Below are 19419 nucleotides of genomic sequence, written 5' to 3'. Positions count from 1 at the left end.
CCCTCTAAATTTAATTTCATTCTTTGTTGATAAAAAAAAATAAAAAATAAAATTTAATTATATTTATTATAAATAATATATAATAAATCATAATAATATTAATTATTATTATTATATTTGTTAAATATAATACATCGTGAAAAAGAATGATAATAGTTACTAATTATTATTATTATTCAATATAATACATAGTAAAAATTAATGATAATGTCTTTTAATTATATTTATTAAATATACAATTTATTGGTAATATTGCTAAATTTAAATATTAAATATAATAATTTTTCTTTATAAATGTTACTCAAATATTTTTTTAATATACAGTATTTATTTTGGCATTTTATTAACATGTTTCTTATGAAAATTAAATATTTTTTTTATCATATATACTAATTAATAAATAAATAATTTTTATTAGAGGAATCAGATAGTAAAATTTCCTTAACTAATATGTTCTTTTATACTTTTATTAAGATTCTTTCTATAAAATAAAATAGTAAATGGAAGGTGACTTCTTAATATATTATTAAATGATTACAAATATTTATTCCTATTTTACGATTATAAGGTGTCAAAAAGGTTCCGATTTTTTAATAAAATATTAAATTTTCTGATGATGTCCATTTTAAATTAAATTTTAATACTTATCTGTAGTTTTAATCCAAATAAATTAGACTAATATTTATAGTATAGATATAAAAGCAATATGTTTATTAAAAGAATAATATTGTTTTATTAAAATTATTCCAATAAAGACTTTTGTTGTTGTTATTAAGCTGTGCGAAGAACTTAGAGTCATATTTAGTACTATTTAATTGTGTTATTTTGAAAGTAACTTTATGTTTAAATCCTAACAATTTTTCTTTTTATAGATATGGACATTTCATAAACTTACCTAACTATGATATTTTCACACAAATAAAAGCAATATTTTTTGTTTTGTTTTGAAATAATTTTACAAAAGTAATCTCATTATCACAGCTTTTGTTTTTGCTTTGTTAGTGTTTTATGGATAAAGTTTAAAGTTCATACCATACAAGTTTTAAAATATTGCTACTCCTTAAACGACAGCATTTATAAATTAATGATTATATAGATCTTGAGCATTTAATTTTATTTTTCCAATTACATGATGAAGAATCTATTTAAACCCTATATAAATCCTTTCACAAATAATCCAAAATAGTGTTATTCCTGAATTTGTTAAAAATGCAAAGGTTAATCACTTGTATCTTGATTCTAGGTTTTATTTCAGCCACATTCAGCAATGCTGAAACCCAAGTAAAATATTTTAATGTGATGGATTTTGGAGCTCATGGTGATGGCACAAGTGATGATTCAAATGTATTTGCCTCTTTACTTTCTTACTATCTCACTTCATATATATATATATATATATATATATATTTTGCTTTCTTCATTCTTGGTTTTGCTTAACCTTAATTATTTAAATAAATAAATCCCATATCTTTAAAATATATGGTTTACTTTTAAATATCAATCTCTCACCTTATTTAAACTTTAATATCATTTTAATATTAATTAGAATGTGTTTATGTTTATTTATTTTAATTGTTTTTTTATTCTATTGGAGATTCCACATTGACTAGAGATTAGAGTATTTCATAGTATATAAGTGGGTGCAAACCTCAACCTTATAAGTTGGTTTTATGGAGTTGAGTTAAACTTAAAGCACTTCTAATTGGCTTTATATTATACAAGTTTATGGTTGGATGGATGAATGACTAGTTCTATATATTTTTTCGACATACTATTTTTCTATGTTTGTAAAATGAAGGTAAGATTTGAATTTTTTTTCAACAATCTTTGAATGTATTTGAAGTTGATTGTATTTTTATTTTTTTTTCTAACCATGAGTGATCCTTAACCATATGTGTTCTAATTGATTGTAGGCAATTGCAAAAGCATGGCAAGGTGTGTGTGGAGAGGAAGGGCCAGCAAGTCTACTTATACCTTCAAGAAAAATATTTTTGGTGAAAAGATTAAAGCTAAGTGGTCCATGCAAGACCCCAAATGTTGGCATTAAGGTATGACTAACCAACAATATTTGATAACATCATTATAAAGTGTTTCAATACAAAAATGAATCTTTTTTTCATTTGAAAATAATGATTTTTTAGTATCACAATTCTCTTATATAACCAAAATATGTTTAGTTAATACATTATTTTAAGAGTGTTGGCATATGCTTTATGAATCACATAAATTATTCATCACATTTAATTTTTTTTTTAACTAGATATCCAAATTGTTTTCAATTGTATATACATCATTTATTCACCTAGAGTAAAAGTTTATTTATAATAGTAAAAATTAATAAATATAAAGTATTTCAAATATTTCAACTCTAATACAAAACTTTAATTATCTAAAAATCTTAAATTTATTCTCTAACTTTCTAACAAGAAATTCAAAAGTACTTTAACTCTTTATTATTTTTAACTCGTGCTTTATTATTTTTAACTAAACCAACTCAAATAAATCAGTTTTTCATGAGAAAGATGTATCTAAATTTACTATCCAAATAAAGATTTTTATCCAAATTTACTATCTAAATAAAGATTTCTCGTCGTATACGGGTTGGAATACTTCTGAAATGTCTTATTTTTATTTATTTAATTTTTTGTCGATAAAAAATTATCAAAATGATGATGAAAGTCTGATAGTTTTCTTCTCTTTTTGTTTTATTTTCCTCCAAATTTGTTGCAGTTGAAAGGGAAAATAGTAGCTCCATCTATGAGTAAATGGGTTGGTGATTCTTTTAGTTGGATTCAGATATTATATGTAAATGGTCTAACAATTGATGGTGATGGAGGAAGCATTGATGGCCATGGTTCTACTTGGTGGGAGAAATGCAGAAAATGCAGAAGACCAAAAGTATGTAAAGTTTTCACTTGGGTTCTTATGAACAAGGTTATAGTTTGTCTTGTTAATCTCAATGCCTTGTTAGTGAAAATTTTGATGTGAATGTGATGCAGTCCTTGCGTTTCCATGCTTGCAATGGTCTTACTGTGAAATCTCTGAGTATGAGGAACAGCCCTGGAGCTCACATATCTGTAAATGGCATGGATGGTGCACTCTTCTCTCAAATCAATATCAATTCTCCTCCAGATAGCCCTAACACTGATGGCTTTGACATTGCTGCTTCAAAAAATGTAGCAATTCAAGATTCCACTCTTGCAACAGGTAAACTAAGAAGAAGAAGAAGAAGAACATGCTTCTAAACACTTTACTTGCAGTTTTAAGATGATAACATGGAGAAAATGCTTACAATATAGATGGTAAACAAATATCTTATTTAGGGTTTTTGCAATTTTTTCTCACAAAATACGATTTTTGAATAATTTCTTTTATAAAAATAGATAAGTTGTACATCATCGATCATCAAAATGATTTTAGAGTGGTGTACGACTTCAATTATGTTATTTACGTTGAAATTATACGATTTATGTACGACTTTCACTCTAAAATTATCTAAATAGTTTTTTTTTACTTGAAATAAAAAATTAATAAATATGAACCAATTCAGGAGTGGTCCAACTCTTATACAAAATTGCACTTTATCCTTCTCCTACAAGAAAAGCCTACCATATTGACAAAGCCACAGAGCCAAACAAAATAAAAATTCTCAAACAAGGCATCTAGAAACTAGCCTCATGCAAGCCAAAGGGTCCAAACACCAACTAAAATAAGAGAACAAACCAAAACGAGATTTTGAAGAAATTCAAGACCAAACATTTACTTGAACCATTGCGAACACTTTAGACGCGCCAGCAACGCCCCTTTTACCGATGACATTGTTCCTGTGCTTCAAGATTTCACTCACTACTCCACCCCAAATATCATTAACCGGACCTAAAGCATTGCACATCCTAAACTATACAAAATTTGGCACAAGATCATTGTGAAACACAAGCTACACACCAAGCCACCCAAAACAATGACTCCAATTATCTAAATAGTATACAACTTATCATTTTTATATAAAAAAAAGTTCATCCAAAATTGTAATTTGTAAAAAAAATTACACTATTTTCGTGAAAAAAGAAACCTTTTTTCAGGGCATAATAAAATTAAAGTGTGAATTTAAACTATTTAGTGTGTGAAACATTATCTTTGACCTTGTCTTTCTAAGCAGGTGATGATTGTATTGCCATCAATGGTGGTTGTTCTAATATCAAAGCCACTAGACTTGTTTGCCAAGGAGGCCATGGGATAAGGTTTGTATAAAAAATTATCATATAGTTTCTGCAATGTTAAATTGCACTTGATTCTAGTTGTCTCATGTGAATTAGACCTAATTATTGCAAGTTTAAACATATGGAAGTCATATCTTAAACTTAAAAATTCATGTATGAATGAAGTTAAATATCTGATGGAACTGAGCATGATATCTAATGAAACATGTCTGAATAACTCAGCATTGGAAGCCTTGGTAGAAATAAATCTCATGAGACAGTTGAAGAGGTACATGTAAGGAATTGCACCTTCATTGGCACCACAAATGGTGCAAGAATCAAGACATGGCCGGTGAGTAACTCATATATAATGCTTCTGTATGATCCTTAAGAACAAATACAATTCACTAATCAGTTTACATAATACGAAAATACACAATTTGAAAATGAAAATGAGAACACAAAATAGGGTAGAACAAAGTACAAAAAAATCACACATAAAATTGACTATAATCCGTCTACGTCTTCATTATGATAATTTATGAGATTTAAAACTCAAAGTTTTTCTCTAAATCCTCAGGTCTCAACTTTTATATTAAAGAGTAACTCTCTAATTCAAGTTCTAAAGTAGAAGACACAAAATAATTGTCTTACAATTTCTTACTAAAGATGTTTCTCATACAAACAAAACACGTGTATAGTGGTTCAATTTCAAAATAACATGAAACACTAAGAATTATAAAAAAAATTGAATATAAGGATTAGACGATCCAAAACAACAATTATTCAACATACATTGATACCCAACAGACGATGATACCCATCAGACAGTTTTGAACCACTAGAAACAGTTTAACACATATAAATAGTATAGGAAAACTTGAACTAATTAGGAAAACTTAAACTTATGAACCAGTCTATTGTTAACTTTCATTAGGATATATTTAATTCATCTTTCAGTGTCTCATGATACCAATTTAATTATTAGATATCTTTATATTCTCTGATTTGATGCAGGGTGGATCAGGCTATGCAAGAAAAATCACATATGAGGGAATCATACTAAAAGATGTTAAAAATTCAATTATTATAGACCAATACTATGGCATTAAAACTCCAAATGAAGTGCCAAATAAAGTGGTATACTTTTGAATTTGCATTCACATTACTATTTCAAACGTGATTTCAACAATTTTTCATCATGACTTTCTAATCGTGATTTGAAATATGTTTGAAAACAGGAAGATGCAGTGAAGGTGAGTGAAGTGATATACAGAGGGTTCAAGGGCACTTCTGCTAGTGCCAAGGCAATTAACTTGAACTGTAGCCCATCTGGGTGTTTCAACATTACATTGGATCAAATTTACACTGTCCATTCAAAATCAATCAAAAAAGCCTATGCATTTTGCAAGAATATTGTTAATGGGAGGATTGGATACACTGTTCCAAAAGTATCTTGTGCATAAACACTACAAGATGAAATAGAAATCAATTTTAGACACTAAAAATAATTAGCTGTTATAGTGACTAAATTAGAGACCATTTTAAAAACTAAAAAAAATAGTTTCTAAATTAGTTTCTATTATTGTTAAATAATTTCTAAATTGGTATCTAATTAGTTACCAAGGTTTTAACTACCAATTATTTACGTTCTAAATTTGGTAACAAAAATCTTGGTAGCTAATTAGATACCAATTTAGAAATCATTTAACAATAATAGAAACTAAATTAGAAACAATTTTTTTTTAGTTTCTAAAATGGTCTCTAATTTAGTCATTATAACAACTAATTATTTTTTGTCTCTAAAATTGAGTCTTATTTCATGATTTTCTTGAAAGTGGTGGATATAATATAATGGAAGGGAAATTTAGCTTTTGTTAGATACTCCCTGTATTTATGGCATTTTATCATAAGAAATATACAAAGATATTGTGAATTTAGTGTGTTTTTTATTTATTTATTTTCTTCCTACTGTTCCTTACTTACAAAATCTCTAAATGATCATAATCATATAAGTTTTACATAAAAAAAAAATTAATCCAAGAAAATTATTGAATAGAAACTAAATTTAAATATCAAAATAATTAGTTACTATAGACTAATTAGAGATTATTTTATCAACTAAAATAATGATTGATATCTGAAATAGTTTCTATCATTCATAAAAATTCATGAAGTAGTTTTTAGATTGGTATCTATCCATTAGCTATCAAAATGTTAGCTTCTAACTACTTTATATTCTCTTTTTTTATCGGCAACAAATTAATGAATTAAAAAGAACACTTCAGGGGTGTCTCAACCCTTATATACAGATAAACAACTAAGATACACGATACAAAGAAAAACTAGAGAAAAAGATAACAAGGCCAACCAAAATTGTTCAAACTTTGTTGCACCGTTTGTATCTTAGATTGAACTAACCACATGCTAAAAGAAACCAGCAACATGTGCTGTCTCGAACAAACCAAATAGCCACTTTTCCAACATCCAGAAACCCCACTTTAAACATACCAACTTCCCATAAGCACCGAACCACCGTCATCTAACTCTTTGGTCACTTTGGGTTTTAATTACTGTCCCCCCAGCACACCAAATCCTTTTAGTGGAACAAAATCACTCCCTCATATGTACCCCTTACACCATACTCGCTTTCTATAAAAGCATTGTTGTTCAAAAACACTGATGCATCGCAGCCCGTAAAGCAGCTTCAAGCTAAAGACCATGGACCATGGAGGAGCCTAGCAACGAAAATCAGGCTCTGATTTGGCTTTATAATACCAACATAACATTTGTGCTAGCACCAACCACTGAGGTCACTGGAAACCCCAATGGTTCATCATAAGGCCCCCTACATCCCTGTATTAGAAAAGTGTTGTACCTACAAAAAACTCACATTGGGATCATCATCCGACAAGCCTTTCTCACTCCATCTTAACATCACAACCAAAACACAACCTTTACCTATAGCACATCCAGAGCTGATAACATTAATACCCCATCTAGCTTCCCTTGTTCATCCCAGAATTGGCATCGTAGCACAAACACCCTCCATAGCTCCGTGCGTAGGCCACTAAACCACTATAACAGACAAGATCCCTGGCTATCTCTAGTCCATTACTGAAAGGTAGTGGACTGCATATACAACCCGCCATAACAACGTCATACAAAGGATGCCAGCATCCCACCAAGCCCACCAGTACCACAAACAGACCAAACAACCAGTTCTAGTATGTCCCAACAACAAAACACCTGCAGTACACCAGCCACAAACCTGTACATTTCACAGGGGTTACTTAGCTCACACATGAAAGGCACTGGATTGGATTTAGCAACCAATTAGAGAAGGAGTATGAGAAAGAGCCTTCCCTATGTTTCAACCAAATCCAAGATATGAGTTGAGCTGCTTGGAAGGTTTCCTCAAAGTCAGGGACCCGTTGTCTAAAAATGATGTTATTCTTGTGCTCCTAGATGGAACGTGCAATCGCCGCCCACACTCCCTTCCAAACCTGATTCTGTTTCACGGACATATTAGCTAAATGAAAATTCAGAAAATGATTACATATGTCCTTGTTCTGTGCTCCCAAAACACATATCCTTCTATAGCATAACATCCAAACACGGTAAGCAAAAACACAATCCAAGAACAGATGCTGGGTGGATTCTACTGACTGGTTACAAAACACACTAAAAGGGGAGTTCACCACGACTCCTTGTGCCACAAGATTCTGGCTAGTTGGGATTCTGTCTAACAGGATTCTCCAAGTTGTGATTAGAACTTTTGGTGCCGCTTTGGTCTTCCATAACAAACCAAAAACAGCGTTACTTGGACCGGTTCCTTGGCTAGCTAAAAGACCATATGTTGATTTCACCAAAAAGATCCCCTTGGGGTTCCCACTTCAAGTAATGAAATCCTTGGAATCCTTGTACAAAACTCCCCTGGACAAAATAGCTAATAATTCTTCCTCCAAGATCGATTCCCAGTGAAATCTCTCCCTCCTCCATTTTAGGTGCCAATGCCACCCATGATTATCCCAGAAACCAGTCTCGCCCACCGTCATCTCTTGATTTAGAGAGAGAGAAAATAATCTCGGGTATAACTCCTTGAGATTATTGTTGTTAACCCACGGGTCCTCCCAGAAACGCACTAAGTCCCCAGATCTGACATTCCATGTGACAGCTTGTTGGAACCAGCCTACATCGTTACCCTCCCTACATATTTCTTCTAAGTCTCTCCACCACCAGGAGTGATAACATGGCCGAACACTGCTAATGCCAGATTTTATCATATATTTCGATTCCATAATATCTTTCCACTTCCCTTTCTCGTCGCTCATCAGCCTCCATTTCCATTTTGCCATTAAAGCGTAATTGAACTTCCTAATATCCTTGATACCCAATCCACCTTCTTCAGGAGGTCTACAAATATTCCCCCAGCTTACCCAAGGTATAGATCTATTATCTCTTCCCTAAGCCCACAAGAAACTCCTTTGAATACCATGATTCTATTACAAACCGAGACTGAGGCTTTAGAGAAAGATAAATAGAAAAGGGGGATGGATGTGAATACTGATTTAATTAAGCAGATTCTACCCGCCATAGATAGACATCTCCCTTTCCATGTACTAAGTCTAGCTCTGACTTTATTGACAACAGGCTCCCAAAACTGTACCTTCCTTGGATTACCTCCTACTTCTAACCCCAAGTACTTGAAAGGCGTCCACATTGTGTTACAATTTAAAGTCTTGGCATAGGTTTCTAAGGTAAACTTGTCAACATTTAACCCTGCCAGTTTCGATTTATGAAAATTAATTTTCATACCGGAAACTAGTTCAAAGCATCTTAGGATCGTCTTTATAGTGAAGACATTAGAGAAAGAATCTTCACACATAAAGAGAGTGTCGTCTGCAAATTGAAGCATGCTACATTCTATTTCCTTCCATCCCACTTTCACACCTGTGAGCATATTTTGCTTGGACGCTTGTCTCACTAGCCCGGCCAAACCTTCAGCAACCACAAGGAACAAGAATGGGGCCATTGGATCGCCCTGCCTTAACCCTCTTGACGGTTTGAATTCCTCTGTCGGGCTTCCATTAATAAGAACTGAGATGGAGGACAATTCCAAACATCCTCTAACCCACCTCACCCATTTGCTATGAAAGCCTAACCTTTGTAACATGTCAAGTAAGAAGTCCCACCTTACTAAATCATATGCCTTCTCATAGTCCACCTTGAAGCAAAGTGTACTCCTATGATTCCTCCTAACCTCCTCCACAACCTCGTTTGCCATGAGCACACTATCTAACATACCTTTGTTCTTCAGAAAAGCATATTGGTTTTCGTCAATAACCAAAGAAAGGACTTCCTTCATACGACCCGCTAAGACCTTAGTGACAATCTTATAGAAGATTCCTACAAGGGAGATAGGCCTGAATTGATCAAGAGAAAGGGGGTCACTCACTTTAGGTACCAAAACAATAAATGAGGCATTACACCCCGTTGGTATAACCCCAGTTTCTTGGAACAGATGTAAAGCTTCCATAATATCATATTTAAGAAAATCCCAACAATTCCTGATAAAAGTAAAATTGAAACCATCCGGGCCTGGGCTCTTTGATCCTTCGCACTGCCACACAGCTTATTTCACTTCTTCCTCTGTAAAACTTGTAACCATACTTATACTGATTTCTGGAGGGAGAGATTTAAACTCCACAGAGCCCAAATTTACTCCAAGATCTTGTGTAGCCGTGAACCTTTTTTCGAACAAAGACTTAGCTTCCCTGCGAACTACTTCCGGTTCCTCACACCATTGCCTCCCAACCTCCACTCCTTTGACTTCGTTTTTGAGTCTTCTCCATCTAATAGCCGCATGATAAAATTTGGAGTTCATGTCCCCAAACTTGCACCAGTTTGCTCTTGCTTTCTACCTTGAAAGGGAATCCAACTTATTATCAACCAACAGCAATTGACTACGTAATTCCATTCTTCTTAGCCGACCATTCTCCTCGAGATTCATTATCGTCCTTAACATTAAGACCTCAATTTCCTTCAAGATTTGCTTTTGATTTGTCTGCAAACACCCAAACACATTCTTATTCCACACTTTAAGGCCTGCCTTCAAAGATTTCAGTTTTTCTTTGAAACTAGATATGTTGTTGAGGATATAAGAGCGCTGGAGAATGCCTCGTCAAAGGATCGACGTGCGCGCCGCTTCTCACCTCCGTTCCTCCTCTGGATCTATCTCAAGAACCTGCAAAGAAACGATACGGCGCCGCTGCGGCCGATCGCACTCCGACGCTCAAGTCAGTGACGGTATCACCAAATACTAAGAACTGGAACCGTGCAAATCTCTCTCACCAACAGCTCTGTCACTCGCAAGCGTAAAGTGTATGAACTGAACGTGCGTACCTTAGAAAATCTGTTAGGAACTCTTATATACCTGGTGGTTTTCTCTCTCCTGGCAGTTACAGACTTGGACACGTGGCTCGTATCCAACTGTACACGTGCCATCATCTGGGGCTCCCTGACTTGGCGCTGCTTCTACTCTCATTTTGGCTAAGTTACCTATGCATGGTACTGCCCAGTGTGTAGCTAACTCAGGAGTGCGATCTCTACTGAAACTGGCGAGGTAGGGCCTTCATACACCTTCCCTGTGGTCTCGTCGGCCGCCTTCATAATCTGCTTCTCCTTTAACTTCGGCGATGTGCTTGTTCTGGCGATCTCCGACTGCCTGGTCGCCTGAGTCTGCATCTGGCGACTTCGTCCCCAACCTGGCGATCGCCTATTCTGGTAAGCTGGAGATCGGAACACGCCAACTTAACTATCGGCGACTACACGTGCCTCCCGACTTCCTTCCCAACTGTCAACCTGGTGCCTTGTCAACACGCCTATACTGTAGCAGGATGCCACGTCATCGCACCCGACCACCAGGGCGGTACACAAGCCCCCCAGTCTTAAGCGAAGACTTGTCTAGCGAAAAGACTGAAAAAGCCTTCGTTAACACCGGTCTACGTGGCATGGGCGCAGAATTCCAAGCGATAGTACTTTCTGCTGCTCTGACGCTCCACCAAACCCTTCGCTCATCGTTCGACACGTGGCTCTCATCAACGGCTATCTTCATCTGCCGTTAGCGCTTCCCAAAACCGTTTCGAAAACCCTTAAACCCCTTACGCTCCTACTGTTCCATCACTTTCTTCACACTTGCATACGCTCTCATTTTCCTTCTGCGAAAGCTCTCGACGTTCCTCGACGCTCTAGATCACCACCTCCCTTCAACATTCTCCCGATCATCGAAAGGTAACTACTTTCCTTCATCTGCTGGGTTTTCTTGCATTTTCACCGATTTGCATCATCCTGTAACTGTCTGGTGCATACGCTGTGGGCTGTTTTTCCATTTCTCCTTCTGCGTGACTTAGGGCTTTGTCGATCGTCGCAACGAACTCACATTCGTTCGTCTTTCACCTTCCTTTCATGATCGAGTCAGCCTTTGTAACCCTCCTGATTATTTTTTCTTCCTCCTTCGTTTGCAGTTGCTATCATGACTCGCACGAAGATCACCCCGAACCCCCCTCCATCAGCGCGAAACCCTCCTTCACAAGCACACGACCCTACGCAAGTTCGTGGTGCTCCCTCTTCGCAGGCTGTGAGGCCTGCGTCTTCTCAAACCGCTCTGGCCCAGGCGACTCCACCAAACGCTGGAGGAGCCCCCATCCCACTGCCAGACTTCAGGACGTTATACCCATGGGCTAACTCAACCCTCTTAAAGGAAACGTCGTCGGTGAACACCGCGGGAGCGGTTCTGCGATTGACCAATGGGGACGAGGCCCACCAATCATTCCACAAGGAGCACGATGAGAGAATGATGGTGCTGCCTTGCCCCGCCACTCTGCCAGTGTGCGCCGATGATAAAGTGAGCGCCGACGGGCCCTTCTGCTTCGTCTACACCACTTTCTTCAAGAAGGTCAAACTCAGGTTCCCTCTCACTCGATTTGAGAGGGAACTCTTAACCGAGCTCAATATCGCTGCCGCCCAGCTTCACCCCAACAGCTGGGCGTTTGTCCGAGCTTTCGAGATAACGTGCGCCCACCTGGGGTTGCCCGCGTCAGTGGACGTGTTTTTATTCTTGTTCGAGGCCAAGCACCCAGGAGATCGCCTGTGGGTCAGCCTGAACGCCATTGTTGGGAGGTCCATTTTCACCATCTTCCAGCAGTCGTACAAGGATTGGAAGGGGAAGTTCATTCAGGTTCGCGCAAATGACAAAGACACTTCCCTTCTCGACGGTTTCCCCTTGTACTGGGTGGACAAGGGGAAAAAGGAGTCCAAGAGCTGCTTCAGGAGGCCCAGAAGTCCTGATAGCATGGGAGCTTTGGACAGAGACCTTTGTCTCTTCTGGAAGAGGGTGGCAGATGCCCACATAACATTCTTGACCCCCACCCTGATTTCCTTCGAGTTCTTTGAGGACCAGTTGGAATTCCAAATAGGTTAGGACGCTACATCTTTGTCTTGACATTGCTTCTAATATTGTTTCTGGGCGTCTTGTGCGACACACACAAGACTTTGGTTTTATCTTTTCTGCATATGCCTGCTTTTGCTGTCTCATTGTCTTGTACACTTACCCCTTTCTCCTTTGAGCTAACTTATGCACTTTCATTTCATGCAGACACCATGTTGGGTAAGAACATGCTCGCCGATTTAAAGGCGCTCGCCCGCAACCACGGGTTGGCGACCGGCTCCCAGACGGTTCCCAACTCGGCGGTCGAGAAGGCCATCATCCAGGGGTGATCACCGCCTAAGGCGCCCACCCAACGAAAGAAACTGGTCCTTAAGAGGCCAAAGCGGAAAGCCCCCCAAGTTGTCCAAGAGGATGAGGAAGAGGACGACGAGGTCACAGAGGATGGCCTTGTCACGAAAAGGAAGAGGGTGGCACCATCTTCTCCACCTGCCCCGCCCCCTCTTCCAACTTCAACACCACCATCAACACCCGCTCCTCCTCCCTCATCACCAGCACCACAAGCCCCTTCACCACCAGTCCAAGCAGTTCCATTGGCCACTGCGCCACCTGCAACTGAGGCCCCAGAGCCAAATTTCTTGGAGGACCCCCCGAGCGCCTCCACACCACATATATCAGCAGGAGGGAGCCCTCCTTCCAACACTTCAGCTGCAGGAATCGTTCCAATCGGGGATGAGGTCGCTCACACCTCTCCAATCCTAATCACCGAGTCCCCGATTGCGTCGCCACGCCAGGAAACAACCACTGAAAATGTTGCTAAGGAAGGTGGCGACGAGAACCCTCAACAAGCCCCCCTGGCGCCTCTCCAAGCCGTGAACCTTTCCCTCGAGGTTACAAGGATGTGGGAACCTCTGACCGCCAAACTCAAAACCATAGCAGAGGATATCCCATCGATCATAACGAGGGCTGTGGAGAGCTCCACCACGCGGCTTCAAGACGATATCTACCACCTCAAGACCGAAAACAGCACAATGAAGGTTGAGGTAGAGAAGGTGGCATTCAGCCTGACGCTCGCGGAAATGGAACATTCCCGAGTAGAGGATGCCCTCAGCACCGAGCTTAGGCTTGCGCGCAAGGAAGCTGCTGACCTTCGCCGCAAAGTCCATGAACTTGCCCAAGAAAAAGTTGAACTTGAAAGCAGAATCGTGCCTCTGCGCACCAAGGCGAGCGACCTGGAGGCTCACATTCAAGCTAATGCCGATAAGGTACAAAAACTGGAGCAAAGGTCAATCGACCGCGAGAAGCTGCTTGGGCAAGTAGAAAAAGCAAGGGATGACGCCATGGCTGATCTCACCGAGGCGAGCAAGGAAAAAGAGAAGATGGCTGCCGAGTTGACCCAAGCTCGAACAGAATCCAAGAAGGTTACTGACGACCTTCTCCATGCTCAAGAGACTAACAAACAACTCCAAAAACAGATTGAAGAGCAGGGGCAGCAGAACAAGGAGCTCAAGAAACAAGCTGAAGAGCTAGGACAGCGGAACGAGGAGCTCAAGAAACAAATTGAAGAGCTTCAAGGACAATTTGAAGAACTTAAGCTAAATTCTGCTCAGATTCTGACTGCTGGATTCGAAGCCGCTCGGGAGCAATTCGCATGCCTATTCCCTGATCTCGACCTCAGCATGGTGTCATTAAACAATGAAGTAGTAGATGGAAAGGTCGTTCCCGCCGAAGGCTCAACCAATTCCACCCCATCTGCTTCTTTATAAATTCACCTGTATTTACCTTGTAAAAACTCTTGCACATGTGTTTTGAACAGTTACTCATTTCAATAACGAAACTTGAATATTCCTCCGACTTCTTTCGAGCGCTTTTACCTTCTTTGTATGTTTAACTCTGCTGTGTTTAACTTAGCGATTTTGCAAACATGACCTTTGGCGTAACTGCTTCGAGCCGATTCAAACTTAAGCAATGATCGCTTTAAGCAACTTGTACCCTTGAGGCACTAACCTGATCATAAGAAAAGTGTCCAAGCAACGAACTGTGATTCAATCATCGGTTCAAACAACGTCCCACTTGACCCGCTTTATCAAACAAGTCTTTCAACCTTCTCGCCGTGTTTGAACTTTTCGCGATCACCTAAACCTCTTGGTAACACCAGCTTTTCTTAGCCTCAGGCTTTGGCAGTCATTTCTTTATCTGAGGCAGAAATGCCCTTTGGGATCTTCCTTTACCTCCCTGAACTTCAGAGCTAGAGACTGGCTGGCTAGGCGTTCTCTTCGAACCTACCTTAGCCACCTTTCAAGCTTCTTCCACCCTCTTCGCCATACCTGAACTCGTTCAAGACGAGAAGGATTTTATCTTGCCTATACTCGCACACAAGCGAGAAGGTCTTTTAACTCGCCTGAACTCGCTCATCGGCGAGAAGGACTTTTACTCGCCTGAACTCGCTCATCGGCGAGAAGGACTTTAAACGGCCTTAACTCGCTCGACAGCGAGAAGGACTTTGTCTGGTGCCTCAACTTGCCCAGGGTGTACATCTCCTCCCCCCTGGATGCACTGAGGACCTTTTCTTTCTCACGCCTGCACTCGCTCGACGGCGAGGAGGTCTTTGACGGGCCTTAGTTCGCACAACGGCGATAAGGACTTTATCCGGTGCCTCAACTTGCCCAGGGCGTACATCTCCTCCCCCCTGGATGCACTGAGGACCTTTTCTTTCTCACGCCTGCACTCGCTCGACGGCGAGGAGGTCTTTCATGGGCCTTAGTTCGCACAACGGCGATAAGGACTTTATCCGGTGCCTCAACTTGCCCAGGGCGTACATCTCCTCCCCCCTGGATGCACTGAGGACCTTTCTCGCCTGCACCCGCTCGACGGCGAGGAGGTCTTTCATCTGGTGCCTCCGATCGCCGATAAACGATGAGGACTTAAAAACTTAACTGGTGCCTCTAATCGCCGAAAAACGATGAGGACTTTAAAAACTTAACTGGTGCCTCTAATCGCCGAAAAACGATGAGGACTTTAAAACTTTAGAAAACACGCGACATATCCTTTCGTGCCTTAAATCATGTACGAATGACAAGGTCTTTCTTCGAAACTTTTGGAAATAACACATATGCAATCTGAAAACACCTTATACTTCGAAAACTCTTCTTTTATTGGGTGGCCTCATTAAAAACCCTCCTTAGGGAAAAAAGAGTGCCCCCTTGAAACTGTTTTAACAGAGACATTGTAATGTAATATTTGTGTTTGTCTTTACTTACAAAGCTCTTAGCTATAGTACAACTTCAGGTGTGTGGCGTTCCAGGTACGAGGGATCGCCCCCCCTTCCAGCGTCTCCAAGCGATAGGCTCCGTTCCCGAGTGCCTCGGTTATTCTGAACGGTCCAGTCCACTTGGGTGATAGCTTATTCTCCATCTCGTACTGGTGGGCCTTCCTCATCACCAGATTGCCTTCTCTAAACTGCCTTGGCATCACCTTTGAGTTGTACCTTCGCTCGACCCTTCTCTTCACCGCCTCAGCCTTCAGCCTTGCTTCCTCCCTGACCTCATCCAGCAGGTCCAGGTTCAGCCTTCTCTCTTCATTCGAGTCTTCCTCTACGAAGTTCTGGAATCTCGGCGAGCTTTCCTGGATCTCCACTGGAATCATGGCGTCACACCCATAGACCAAGCTAAACGGGGTCTCATGGGTTCCGGACTGTTCGGTGGTGTGGTACGCCCAGACTATACGGGGCACCTCCTCAGCCCAACTTCCCTTGGCTTTCTCGAGCCTTCTCTTCAAACCTCTCAGCAACACCCGATTAGCTGATTCCACCTGACCATTAGTTTGAGGGTGCTCGACGGATGCAAACACTTGCTGAATTCCAACCCCTTCACAAAGCTTCTTCAACAGGTGGCTTGCAAACTGAGTCCCATTATCCGATACCAGGCGCTTAGGCACTCCAAACCGGCACACAATGTTCTTCCATACAAAGCCTTCGATCTTGTGTGCGGTGATCTGGGCCACTGGTTCCGCTTCAATCCACTTGGTGAAATACTCAATCGCCACCACCAAGTACTTCATCTGCCTGATCGCCAGTGGAAAAGGTCCCAGGATGTCGATTCCCCAAGTATGAAACGGCCAAGGGCTATAGATCGACTTCAACTCCTCGGGAGGTGCCTTGTGCCAATCGGCGTGCTACTGGCATTGTTTGCAGCACTGGGCATACTTCTTGCAATCTTCTCTCATGGATGGCCAATAGTAGCCTGCACGGAGAGTCCTCGCGGCCAGAGCTCGACCCCCGACGTGACTTCCACATATTCCTTCGTGGAGCTCTGCCATAATTCTCGTGCACTTCTCGCTGTGTATACATTCCAGGAGTGGGTGAGTGAATCCAAACCTGTACAGATCGCCATCAATCAATGTATACTTGCTGGAATTTTTCTTTACCTTCCTAGCTTCTGTTGGATCTAGCGGGAGGAGGCCATCCGCCAGGCACCGCTTGTACTGTGTTATCCAAGTGTCTGGCTCATGGGTGGCACAGACCTGCATCACGTCCACTTTCTCTCCTCGACATGCTCTAATTCTCGGCGATCTCAGAGTTTCTTGCGTCAAAGACTTATGGCTTCTCGCTGCTCTCTCCGTCGACCTGCTTATCTGAAGGACCAGGTGATCTGCTACAAATGCCCTCGGCGTCTTCAAAGTTTCTTGAATCACTGTCCTTTGCCTACCCCCCTTGCCTGAGCTGGCGAGCTTAGCAAGCAAGTCAGCTCGGGCATTCTGTTCTCGGGGCACATGCACCACTTCAAAAGAGGCAAAGGAACTCTTCAATTCCTGCACATACGCCAAGTAAGCCGCCATTTGTGGATCTTTAGCCTGGAACTCGCCTGTTACTTGCCCTGTGACTAGCAGCGAGTCACTCTTAGCCATCAGCACTCTGGCTCCCATTTCCTTAGCCAGCAGAATCCCAGCGATCAGCGCCTCATACTCTGCTTGATTGTTGCTGGCTTTGAAGGCGAATTTCAACGATTGTTCGATCAGCACGCCGTTGGGTCCTTCCAATATGACTCCAGCACCGCTACCCTGCTGGTTTGACGATCCATCCACCGAGAGTACCCAACGGAAATCGTCTCCTTCAACCCGCGTCGCCTCTGAAGAGAGCTCGACTACAAAATCTGCAAAGATTTGCCCTTTGATCGGGCCTCGAGGCTCATATTTAATGTCAAACTCTGACAACTCCACTGCCCACTTCACCATTCTTCCTGCAACGTCAGGCTTCTTCAAGACCTTCTGGATGGGTAGGTCAGTCATCACCAGTATTGTGAAGCTGTGGAAGTAGTGGCGCAACCTCCTCGCCGAAAACACCACAGCCAGCGCAGCCTTCTCCAGGGCCTGATATCTCATTTCTGGGCCCTGCAACACCTTGCTCACAAAATAGATAGGCTTCTGAGCCTGATCTTGGTCCTGGGCGAGCACCGCACTCACCGCCCTCTCAGTCACAGCAAAATACAATCTGAGAGGGATTCCCGCCAGTGGTTTGCACAGAACCGGCGGGCTCGCCAAATATTCCTTCAGCTTGACGAAAGCTTCCTCGCACTCTTTCGTCCAAGCGAACTTGTTATTGCGCCGCAGACACTGGAAATAGGGATGTCCCTTTTCTCCGCTTGCTGACACGAAGCGGGATAGGGCTGCCATCCGACCTGTCAGCTGCTAGACCTCTTTCACTGTAGCCGGGCTTCTCATCGCCAAGATGGCGGCACACTTGTCCGGATTGGCTTCTATTCCTCTTTCAGTCAAGAGAAAACCCAAAAATTTTCCAGCCTCCACGCCGAAAATGCATTTTTCCGGGTTGAGCTTCAACTTGAACTTGGCGATCGTCGTGAACAATTCTTCCAAGTCTGCAACGTGCTTGCTTTTCTCCTGCGAGGTCACGACCAGGTCATCGACGTAAGCTTGCACGTTCCTTCCCAGCATTGGTGCAAGTACTCGGTCCATCAGCCTCTGGTACGTGGCCCCCGCATTCTTCAGCCCAAACGGCATCACCTTATAGCAGTAGCACGACCTCTCCGTCATGAAGGCTGTTTTTTCTTCATCCATGGGATGCATCTTGATCTGATTATAGTCCGAGAAGGCATCCAGGAAACTCAGCAGCTTGCACCCTGCAGCACTATCAACCAGGGCATCAATACTTGGTAAAGGATACGAATCCTTTGGGCAAGCCTTATTCAGATCGGTGAAATCGACGCACATGCGCCATTTCCCGTTGCTCTTCTTCACCAGCACGACATTTGCCAACCACTCAGGGTACTGGACTTCCCTGATGTGGCCTGCAGCGAGGAGTTTCTGGGTCTCATCCTTGATCGCCTGCCTCCTCTCTTCATTAAATTTCCTCCTTCTTTGCCGCACCGGTCTCACCATGTTGTCCATCGCCAGATGATGGCACAAGAAGTCGGGATCGATCCCGGGCATGTCCGAAGCGGACCAGGCAAACGCGTCCAGATGCCGTTCAATCACCTTGGCGATCTGGTCCTGGAGATCGACCTCCAGAGATCTTCCGAGCTTGAAAACTTTCCCCCCGATCTCCTTCTCGAGCCACTGCTCGACGGGCTTGGGCCTTGATTCTCTGGCGATCACCGCCTTGGCGATTCCGAGTTCCCTTGCTTCCTCCGGGCGATTCCGCGCCTCTTCTTCCTCCAGGGCAGCATTCCTCTCCCCCAGCTCAGCATCTACCATCTCTACGTCCCTTCCGGCGGCCTCCTCCATTATCGGCGGTCTGGGCTTCACACCGGGAGGTGGGGT

The 19419-nt window shown here is 41.5% G+C and overlaps 2 protein-coding genes across 2 annotated transcripts; one reads left to right on the top strand and one right to left on the bottom strand.

The window, feature by feature from the left end:
* Positions 1-1209: 1209 nt before the first annotated feature.
* LOC137813082 (putative polygalacturonase At3g15720) lies at positions 1210-5665 on the top strand. Its single transcript, XM_090296046.1, has 8 exons — positions 1210-1344; positions 1914-2048; positions 2731-2898; positions 3000-3207; positions 4160-4241; positions 4443-4551; positions 5217-5324; positions 5441-5665. Exons 1-8 carry the CDS (start codon positions 1210-1212, stop codon positions 5663-5665), a joined length of 1170 nt encoding a protein of 389 aa, XP_090152172.1.
* Positions 5666-8095: 2430 nt separating this feature from the next.
* On the bottom strand, positions 8096-9738 carry LOC137813075 (uncharacterized). Its single transcript, XM_068615375.1, has 3 exons — positions 9153-9738; positions 8869-8981; positions 8096-8665 (listed from the first exon to the last, which is right to left on the bottom strand). The coding sequence occupies exons 1-3, from the start codon at positions 9736-9738 to the stop codon at positions 8096-8098; spliced, it is 1269 nt and encodes a 422-aa protein (XP_068471476.1).
* Between the last annotated feature and the right edge of the window lie 9681 nt (positions 9739-19419).

Source organism: Phaseolus vulgaris, chromosome 10 (assembly GCF_051622355.1).
Source record: "Phaseolus vulgaris cultivar YP4 chromosome 10, ASM5162235v1, whole genome shotgun sequence".
NCBI classification, from domain to species: Eukaryota; Viridiplantae; Streptophyta; class Magnoliopsida; order Fabales; family Fabaceae; genus Phaseolus; species Phaseolus vulgaris.
Note: the sequence above shows the minus strand (reverse complement) of the source record. Positions and strands in the feature narration are given on the sequence as shown.